This window comes from Pinus tabuliformis, chromosome 2_1 (genome assembly GCF_031772625.1).
Source record: "Pinus tabuliformis cultivar Carrire ecotype Pingquan chromosome 2_1, CPIR1, whole genome shotgun sequence".
Classification (NCBI taxonomy): Eukaryota; Viridiplantae; Streptophyta; class Pinopsida; order Pinales; family Pinaceae; genus Pinus; species Pinus tabuliformis.
The window spans coordinates 78,914,815-78,925,610 of NC_142299.1; the positions used below are offsets into that span (position 1 = coordinate 78,914,815).

The window sequence follows — 10,796 nt, forward strand, 5'->3', positions numbered from 1 at the left end:
AATATGTCTTCTAACATGTTCTTGAGACACGCCAGGGTAAATGTCTAAATCACCGTATTTTTCCTTTGCCTGTTGGATAACCATTCTATCAACTGCCAAGATTTTTTCAGTGAAGCAAGGATTTGCTGTAATGAAGTCATATTATTCTGCCACATTTTCTCAACGGAGGCTAGTTTGACATCATATGTTGATCACCGAGTTTCGTATTGATGTATTTTTTGGCATAAGATAGCGTTTTCATGTTCCTTTTCTTTCAAAAGTCTATCTACATCCACTACATGACTTTTAAGATATGAAATGAAATAATGTTGACCCTTGAATATCTTCTTATCTTCCAAATCATTCTTAGAGGACTACTATAAGAAATCATATATAAAAATAGATAAGCAAAGATCAAAACCGTGAGTTTTCTATTAAATTGTATACCTTACTTGGAGCTTGAAATCCAGGTATATTGAACTTTCGTAGTAACCAAAAAAAGCCAGCTCGTACCTTTACTTCTAATGCCTATAAATTTTGACTTACTTTTGGTAGATCTAGTACCCTTTCCATTCCTTTAACTTTGGCATCGATTTTTGTTTCATTCTTACATAAATCTCCAAAGTATCTCTCTGCAAAGATATTTAATGCAGAGATTCTTTCTGGTGACTGTTGTCTGAGCACGATGTTCCTTCTAGCAAGCCAACCACACATTGCTGCAACATATTTCTAGCCTCAAATGATGCAATTGTATACCCCTCCTTGAACAAAATCCATAAAATCCATCTCTTTAAAAAATGAGAATATCTTAGTAGATGGATATATCTCTATTTTACATGCTTGGATTACAATTGTTGATGTCAAAGCTGTAAGGTATTGTTGTCTGCCAATCATGAATTTCACATCCTTTTGTATAATGACTACTTCCTTGTTTCTATGCTTCAACACCCCATATTCCTTCCTCACTCTTTTACCCTTCAGCCCTGCACATATAAAGAAGTGCAGTATTAAAGTACAAACTTGATCAAGCATTAACACATACATTCTTATCTTACAATGCAATATATAGGCTGCATGAAATTTATGCCTGCTTCTTAAAGACAAACAGAGTATAAGTTTCTTTTTACCTACATAAAAGAAAGCATAAGATGGAGGGCATACATGATTGAACCAAAATTGTAGCTTTCTTTAGTTCCTTGAAATAACTGCGGACCTGATAACCTCTTAAACACTTTTGCACAGCAATAATTCCATGAAGTGTTTGAGACCGTATGTCTTCCAGCCTACCAATCTACACATAAAGATTATGTTTAAATTCTAAGTAAAGCATGAATGTCAAACATTCCATAGAAAAGTGGAAACGGTTTTCACAAAGACATTAATATTGGTATATTCTATGCCGCAAAACAACAGATGAATAGTCCCTCAAACTTGTGCTTCGTCGAGGAGTGAGATAAGAATATATGGACACACTCAATCTTTTGGCTAATGGGGAAATATCTACATTATCATATGAGGAAATAAATAATATTTTTAAGAAATATTCTATGTCTTCCAGCAAGAAGGATAAGAGCCTAAGGAGTCATAATCCTCAACTAGTCAAGCCTACCACACTAGCTATCTCCAGATCTAACATGGGTACTATGGTGGAGGATATTAAGGTTGACATTGTTCATTCCCTTGCAATGCAAAAGGACACATTTCAATGAAAGAGGAAAAGAGAGGAGCTAAAAAATCTTAGCCATTTTCTGCCCCATGTGTTGCAAGAAGCATGATAAAAATGATAAAAAATCCAATCAGAATTTAAAACTTATAGCACAGGAATTAAAAGTTACAATCACAGGATTTGGCTGCATCACGTGATGAATGAATTCATACATAATACAAAGACAAATTTCTATGTAAGTTTGTAGTTGTGTTGCATTTGCTTTAGCTTTTAGGCCTTAAAAATATGGGAGAGGATGCAGTCTTCTCAAAGGTAGAATAACTGGAGGAACTCAATTATTCCATTATTATGAAGATAAGCTTCATGAGATCTTAGGCTGTACAAGAGAGCATCTAGAGAAAATTCTTGATAAGAAGCACCAAAACGAAACTTGTTGATCCTCAGTCAAGAGAAATTATCCTCGATTTCTCCCTAAGAAAACATCAAAATAGCCAGTATAATATCTCAAACAGTAGTTTACAAGGATTTTTCTTTTAAACGAATCAAAACTCTCTGGATAGAGGCATATGTATCACTTCCCTACATGCTTAACATCATACACCTGAAAGAAATTGGACTAATATACACCACATTTTACTGGAAAAAATACATAGACAAAAATCTACAAGCTTCAAGTTTTTATTGCGATGGCACTAAACCCATACAATTGGAACAATCTTCTTTCTTGAGACTGTTAGCTTCTTTTGATTGTGATTTTCTTTGTCATTTGCTAGATGTGATTCATTTATTTAACTTGCAATTTAACCCACACTAATTCTACTGTGTATAGAGTTACACAAATGCTGGCAGAACAATATATTGAGGCATTTCTCATCCATGCTTTGCACTTCATCTCTTGTTTGAACCCATCAATGAGAGTCAATGGAAGTTAGGGCTGATTATGCAACATTATAACCTTTTTAGCTGCGTTCAGTAGAGAAATTCGTTTTTATTGGAGATAGGTAACTTGTCTCAAAGTCGTAGATGAAACCACACTGGTTGCTACTGTACGAAGTAGACAGCAAAAGGGAAAATAACAGTACAACACATCATAACAAATTTCTCACCCATGCTCCCTCTTTATTTCAATATTGATAATAGATTCCATGCTTCTAAGCCAGCATCATAACTCTGCTAGGTGCTTCTCTTTCCCCGCCATTTATTCTTTGCCCTTTCTGCAATAGAATCTACACTCCCCTACCTCTGTAGAATAATTTATCTTAGTGTGAAGCAATTGATCTTTGAAGTATTTTTTCCATATATCAAATCTTTGTTTCAACTTTTCAAGTTCTACGTTAGGATCAAGATTTGTTAGACCCTTCCCTGACTTCACCTCCACCAAAAAAATTACATCATAATTGAAAACTTGTGTCTTATCTTTAAACTTCTTTACCAGCTAACTAATAGCAGCATGTTCTACATCAAGTTCCGAACTAAGATCAAACTTTGAATCCTGAAGATGACTCTAGTGTGCGTGATGACGATCAGGAATCTTTGTTTCAGCTGAAGTAGCTTCATCCCAGTCAAATTCATCATCATTTGGTGGAATATGTCTTCTAAAATGTTCTTGAGACACGCCAGGGTAAATATCTAAATTACCATATTTTCCCTTTACCTGTTGGATAACCATTCTATCAACTTCCAAGCTTTTTTGCAATGAAACAAGGCTTTTTTGTAATTGACAAATTCCTCCTTTAAAGTAGTTTTTATGGGGGAAGGACAAAGGGAGGACAGGAAACAAAGTTTCAACTCTCTTTTGGGTAATTAGAAAATCTTGTTGGCTTAGAAGCTAGTAACCCTGAAACGCCCTCTGAAAAGCTACTGAAAAGAAGGCAGGTCTCGGCAAACCCACATTGTCAACCTTGGTGTGGTCAAGAATTTCACTGCCTAACTCAAGATGTATAATTGAGGTTCAGAGTTCATGCAGCCCCATAATTTTGAGTCAATCGATGGCGCAACTCAGGAAGGTGAATCATAGGTGGCATTCATTCTTATAATTTCATTGCAGACCTATATTTTCTTAGCTACATGCCCACCACCACCTGTTCAATTCGTTTCCAAGGGCTACCGTGAAACTACCTGCAAGGTTTCAAAGGGTGTTTTCCCCAAGTTTGAGGATGAACTCCTCCAAGAATTTGATTATGAAGTGAAGAAAGGGAGAAAGATGAAACTTATGAGTGCTTGATCTCATTCCCTTAATCGTTTTTCCTGCCTAGGGGGAGATGGAAGGGTTGTTATCAGTAGTCGGGACTATAATTCTCGTATTATGGTGTACAAGGAATCGATGACAATGACGGTTGATGCCGGGGTTCATTTCTTTAACCTGTAATTTAACCCACACTAATTCTATTGTGTATAGAGTTATACAAATGCTGGCAAAACACAGTATTGAGGCATTTCTCATCCATGCTTTGCACTTCATCCCTTGTCTGAACCCATCAATCAGAGTCAATCAATCATAGTCAATGGAAGTTAGGGCTAATTATCCAACATTAGCTGCGTTCAGTAGAGAAATTCGTTTTTAATGGAGATAGGTAACTTATCTCAAAGTCATAGGTGAATCCACACTAGTTGCTACCATACAAGGAAGATAGTGAAAGGGAAAATAACAGTTTAACATATCATAACAAATTTCTCACCCATGCTCCCTCTTTATTTGAAAATTGATAATAGATTCCATGCTTCTGAGCTAGCATCATAACTGTGCTAGGTGCTTCTCTTTCCCCACCATTTCTTCTTTCCCCTTTCTGCAGTAGAATTTTCACTCCCCTGCCTCTGCAGAATTATCTTAGTGTAACACAATCAATCTTTGAAGTATTTTTTCCATATATCAAATCTCTGTTTCAGCTACTCAAGTTCTACGTCAGGATCAATATTTTCCGGACCCTTCCCTGACATCACCTCCACAAAAAAATTGCATCATAATTGAAAACTTGTGTCTTATAGTTAAACTTCTTTACCGGCTGACCAATAGCAGCATGTTCTACATCATGTTCCAAAGTAAGATCAAACTTTGAATCCTTAAGATGACTCTGGGGTGTGTGATCAGGATCGGGAGTCTTTGTTTCAGCTGAAGTATCTTCATCACAATCAAAGTCATCATTATGTGGTGGAATATGTCTTCTAACATGTTCTTGAGACACGCCAGGGTAAATGTCTAAATCACCGTATTTTTCCTTTGCCTGTTGGATAACCATTCTATCAACTGCCAAGCTTTTTTCAGTGAAGCAAGGCTTTGCTGTAATGAAGTCATATTATTCTGCCACATTTTCTCAACGGAGGCTAGTTTGACATCATATGTTGATCACCGAGTTTCGTATTGATGTATTTTTTGGCATAAGATAGCGTTTTCATGTTCCTTTTCTTTCAAAAGTGCCTCTACATCCACTACATGACTTTTAAGATATGAAATGAAATAATGTTGACCCTTGAATATCTTCTTATCTTCCAAATCATTCTCAGAGGACTACTATAAGAAATCATATATAAAAACAGAGGAGCAAAGATCGAAACCGTGAGTTTTCTATTAAATTGTATACCTTACTTGGAGCTTGAAATCCAGGTATATTGAACTTTCGTAGTAACCAAAAAAAGCCAGCTCATACCTTTACTTCTAATGCCTATAAATTTTGACTTAATTTTGGTAGATCTAGTACCCTTTCCATTCCTTTAACTTTGGCATCGCTTTTTGTTTCATTCTTACTTAAATCTCCAAAGTATCTCTCTGCAAAGATATTTAATGCAGAGATTATTTCTGGTGACTGTTGTTTGATCACGATGTTCCTTCTAGCAAGCCAACCACACATTGTTGCAACATATTTCTAGCCTCAAATGATGCAATTGTATACCCCTCCTTGAACAAAATCCATAAAATCCATCTCTTTAAAAAATGAGAATATCTTAGTAGATGGATATATCTCTATTTTACATGCTTGGATTACAATTGTTGATGTCAAATCTGTAAGGTATTGTTGTCTGCCAATCATGAATTTCACATCCTTTTGTATAGTGACTACTTCCTTGTTTCTATGCTTCAACACCCCATATTCTTTCCTCACTCTTTTACCCTTCAGCCCTGCACATATAAATAAGTGCAGTATTAAAGTACAGAACTTGATCAAGCATCAACACATACATTCTTATCTTACAATGCAATATATAGGCTGCATGGAATTTATGCCTGCTTCTTAAAGACAGACAGAGTATAAGTTTCTTTTTACCTACATAAAAGAAAGCATAAGATGGAGGGCATACATGATTGAACCAAAATTGCAGCTTTCTTTAGTTCCTTGAAATAACTGCAGACCTGATAACCTCTTAAACACTTTCGCACAGCAATAATTCCACGAAGTGTTTGAGACCATATGTCTTCCAGCCTACCAATCTGCACATAAAGATTATGTTTAAATTCTAAGTAAAGCATGAATGTCAAACATTCCACAGAAAAGTGGAAATGGTTTTCACAAAGACATTAATATTGGTATATTCTATGCCGCAAAACAACAGATGAATAGTCCCTCAAACTTGTTCTTCGTCGAGGAGTGAGATAAGAATATATGGACACACTCAATCTTTTGGCTAATGGGGAAATATCTACATTATCATATGAGGAAATAAATAATATTTTTAAGAAATATTCTATATCTTCCAGCAAGAAGGATAAGAGCCTAAGGAGTCCTAATCCTCAACTAGTCAAGCCTACCACACCAGCTATCTCTAGATCTAAGATGGGTACTATGGTGGAGGATATTAAGGTTGACATTGTTCATTCCCTTGCAATGCAAATGGACAGATTTCAATGAAAGAGGAAAAGAGAGGAGCTCAAAAATCTTAGCCATTTTCTGCCCCATGTGTTGCAAGAAGCATGATAAAAATGATAAAAAATCCAATTAGAATTTAAAACTTATAGCACAGGAATTAAAAGTGACAATCACAGGATTTGGCCGCATCACGTGATGAATGAATTCATACATAATACAAAGACAAATTTCTATGTAAGTTTGTAGTTGTGTTGCATTTGCTTTAGCTTTTAGGCCTTAAAAATATGGGAGAGGATGCAGTCTTCTCAAAGGTAGAATAACTGGAGGAACTCAATTCTTCCATTATTATGAAGATAAGCTTCATGAGATCTTAGGCTGTACAAGAGAGCATCTAGAGAAACTTCTTGATAAGAAGCACCAAAACGAAACTTGTTGATCCTCAGTCAAGAGAAATTATCCTCGATTTCTCCCTAAGAAGACATCAAAATAGCTAGTATAATATCTCAGACAGTAGATTACAATGATTTTTCTTTTAAACGAATCAAAACTCTCTGGATAGAGGCATATGTATCACTTCCCTACATGCTTAACATCATACACCTAAAAGAAATTGGACTAATATACACCACATTTTACTGGAAAAAATACATAGACAAAAATCTACAAGCTTCAAGTTTTTATTGCGATGGCACTAAACCCATACAATTGGAACAATCTTCTTTCTTGAGACTGTTAGCTTCTTTTGATTGTGATTTTCTTTGTCATTTGCTAGATGTGATTCATTTATTTAACTTACAATTTAACCCACACTAATTCTACTGTGTATAGAGTTACACAAATGCTGGCAGAACAATATATTGAGGTATTTCTCATCCATGTTTTGCACTTCATCTCTTGTTTGAACCCATCAATGAGAGTCAATGGAAGTTAGGGCTGATTATGCAACATTATAACCTTTTTAACTGCGTTCAATAGAGAAATTCGTTTTTATTGGAAATAGGTAACTTGTCTCAAAGTCGTAGATGAATCCATACTAGTTACTACTGTACGAAGTAGACATTTAAAGGGAAAATAACAGTACAACACATCATAACAAATTTCTCACCCATGCTCCCTCTTTATTTCAAAATTGATAATAGATTCCATGCTTCTAAGCCAGCATCATAACTCTGCTAGGTGCTTCTCTTTCCCCGCCATTTATTCTTTTCCCTTTCTGCAGTAGAATCTGCACTCCCCTACCTCTGTAGAATAATTTATCTTAGTGTGAAGCAATTGATCTTTGAAGTATTTTTTCCATATATCAAATCTTTGTTTCAACTTTTCAAGTTCTACTTCAGGATCAAGATTTGTCAGACCCTTCCCTGACTTCACCTCCACCAAAAAAATTACATCATAATTGAAAACTTGTGTCTTATCTTTAAACTTCTTTACCAGCTAACTAATAGCAGCATGTTCTACATCAAGTTCCGAACTAAGATCAAACTTTGAATCCTGAAGATGACTCTAGTGTGCGTGATGACGATCAGGAATCTTTGTTTCAGCTGAAGTAGCTTCATCCCAGTCAAATTCATCATCATTTGGTGGAATATGTCTTCTAAAATGTTCTTGAGACACGCCAGGGTAAATATCTAAATTACCATATTTTCCCTTTACCTGTTGGATAACCATTCTATCAACTTCCAAGCTTTTTTGCAATGAAACAAGGCTTTTTTGTAATTGACAAATTCCTCCTTTAAAGTAGTTTTTATGGGGGAGAAAAAGGGAGGACAGGAAACAGAGTTTCAACTCTCTTTTGGGTAGTTAGAAAATCTTGCTGGCTTAGAAGCTAGTAACCCTGAAATGCCCTCTGAAAAGCCACTGAAAAGAAGGCAGGGCTCGGCAGACCCACATTGTCAAACTTGGTGTGGTCAAGAATTTCACTGCCTAACTCGAGCTGTATAATTGAGGTTCAGAGTTCATGCAGCCCCATAATTTTGAGTCAATCGATGGCGCAACTCAGGAAGGTGAATCATAGGTGGCATTCATTCTTATAATTTCATTGCAGACCTATATTTTCTTAGCTACATGCCCACCACCACCTGTTCAATTCGTTTCCAAGGGCTACCATCTCACAAAGGATGTGGGAAGGTGATACTACCTGCAAGGTTTCAAAGGGCGTTTTCCCCAAGTCTGAGGATGAACTCCTCCAAGAATTTGCATATGAAGTGAAGAAAGGGAGAAAGATGAAACTTATGAGTGCTTGATCTCATTCCCTTAATCGTTTTTCCTGCCTGGGGGGAGATGGAAGGGTTGTTATTAGCAGTCGGGACTATAATTCTCGTATCATGGTGTACAAGGAATCGATGACAATGACTGTTGATGCCGGGGTAGAGTTGAGGGTACTCGTTGATGCGCTTGCATCAAAGGGTCTTGCATTTCCTCAAACAACCAACTGGGATTTTATTTCCATGGCCGGCACCGTTAGTACTGCAGCCCACAGGAGTAGATTGTTGGGTAAGGGAAGTGGAATCCATGAATATGTGGTGGGCATGAGCTTCATTGTTCCTGCGCCTACGGATGAAGGATATGTAAGACTCCTCCATTTTAAAAACAATGACGAGGATCTGAAGGCCACCAAAGTGTCTCTGGGAGTGCTGGGGGCCATCTCATAGTTGACGTTTAAGGTGGAGAAAATGTTCAAGCAATCCGTTACTCTGGATCTGAAAGACAACTCGGATCTAGAAAAATCGTTCGTGATGTTTGTTGAAGCCCATAAATTTGGGTGGATAACTTCGTATCCTTCTCTGCGTCAAGCCTTGTACATGATCCAGGACAGAGTGCCCATTGAGGTTGCAGGAAACCGGAAAGTTTCCAACCCCACCTTTCAACCGTTGACCGTGCAAATTGTGGTATAGACGAGGGAAAATGGTGAGAAATTGTTGTTGTTATAGATGTTTAATAGTTAGTATGACAATTTCTTTTCTATTATAAATACAGAAATAAAAAACCTTGTTCGTATTCAACAAAACTCGACTATAAAATGCTAAAACATTTACATGACGCAGGGGATTTCTTCTGGAGCATATGCCTGCAGCATTACATTTCATTGTAGCGGGGGAAGGAGAGCAAGAGGAAGAGTTTAACAAGGCATTTAACCAACCTGAAAACCTCAGAGGCGGAAGGCTGCAAATCTACCGACAGTTGGTAAATTAGACAGTTTGGTGCAAATGCGACCCTCCTACAGCAAAGAAGGCATTTGCCCCTGCACTCCTATGCAACAAAAAGAATGCAGATGGCTATTCGCGCGGTCACAACAGCCCTCCTCATCCTCCTGGCCCTCCTTGTGCTGCAGGAAACACAACCCTCCTCTCGCAGCATTCGCCCCTGCACTCTTCCACAAACCCCGCTGGCTATTCGCGCGGGCATGATGGCGCGATAACCCAAATTAAATTTACGGCGTAATTAACTATTTAATTGAATTGGACGGCAGACCATTGTTTAATCGTCTAACAACGGATTTGACGATCAAGATTACGACAGAAAAGCAAGTAGGGAAGTTGATTTCAGGGAGAAATGTCTTATGGCGTAATAATTAAGTAATTTCTTTATATCTACTGGGTATACATTTCTAGCATTCCCGGCTCGAGTAGAGATACTTTACCAATCGAAAGAATTTATACTAAACGTGAATTTGAGAATTTGTATTAAGTGAGGAATGATTGTCATTATATTTAACTTTAATTTTCATCTTGAATTTGTGAGTTGAAGAAGTTGATACCAACAAAGCTGAGTGCCTGCGTCTACTGAAGGAAATGCTATTTCTGGCCAAAGTTGTCAAACAATTCAAAGAACGCCCTTAGTTGAATGCACGATATAATCAAAGGCGCAACCAAATTGATAGTTGAAGGCTCCATCGTGTGTTGTTATCAGGTTGACTCCATAGTAAGTAATCAACATTCTAATGGTGTTAATTTGTGTGACGGTTTATTTATTGATATGCACATATAGCAGACGCCCGTCGATGAGAACCTCGCAATTCTGTTATAGAAGCAAACAATCAAATATTCCAGAAATGCAAATTAACCAAAACAAAGAACTTGATGTGAATCTCTCCTCCAAAATCTACTCTCCAAGCCGTCTCTGATTTGCTCCAAATATGCTATCTTGGAAAGGGAAAGCAAATCTGTTACTGAAGGTGGACATGGAGTAGGTATTGCGGCTCGTTACAAAGGTTTTCTTACCTAATTCATACCTAAATTAAGGAGAGACGTCTTAGAGAACTATATACACTCTTTATTGTTCCTAAGACATGTAACATTTTTAAAATTGGATGTAAAATGGTTGACAAAACTATATACACTCTCTATTGTTTT

General features: G+C 37.0%; 1 protein-coding gene across 4 annotated transcripts; it reads right to left on the bottom strand.

The window, feature by feature from the left end:
• Positions 1-391: 391 nt before the first annotated feature.
• LOC149198863 (myosin-1-like) lies at positions 392-9,882 on the bottom strand. 4 transcript variants are annotated; one of them, XR_016253740.1, is made up of 5 exons: positions 9,584-9,882; positions 5,939-6,068; positions 5,290-5,759; positions 1,141-1,270; positions 392-962 (listed from the first exon to the last, which is right to left on the bottom strand). XR_016253740.1 is itself a non-coding variant. In XM_089402189.1 (5 exons), exons 3-5 carry the CDS (start codon positions 5,488-5,490, stop codon positions 715-717), a joined length of 528 nt encoding a protein of 175 aa, XP_089258315.1. In that variant the 5' UTR covers positions 5,491-5,759; positions 5,939-6,068; positions 9,584-9,881; the 3' UTR covers positions 392-714. The 4 variants fall into 4 exon arrangements, 2 of the variants coding, with proteins under 2 accessions (XP_089258315.1, XP_089258316.1); XR_016253739.1 differs by having other exon boundaries at positions 5,224-5,759; XM_089402189.1 differs by having other exon boundaries at positions 5,341-5,759; positions 9,584-9,881.
• Positions 9,883-10,796: the final 914 nt, after the last annotated feature.

What these genes read in the sequence shown, in the direction of transcription:
- LOC149198863 (XM_089402189.1), bottom strand. Translation starts at nt 5,490, where the DNA reads ATGTGTGGTTGGCTTGCTAGAAGGAACATCGTGATCAAACAACAGTCA. An exon ending in AAGTTAAAGGAATGGAAAGG is followed by an intron (nt 1,271 to 5,340) that starts GTACTAGATCTA and finishes CTTTATGTGTAG; the next exon opens with ATTGGTAGGCTGGAAGACAT. An exon ending in TACAATTTTGGTTCAATCAT is followed by an intron (nt 963 to 1,140) that starts GTATGCCCTCCA and finishes TTATATGTGCAG; the next exon opens with GGCTGAAGGGTAAAAGAGTG.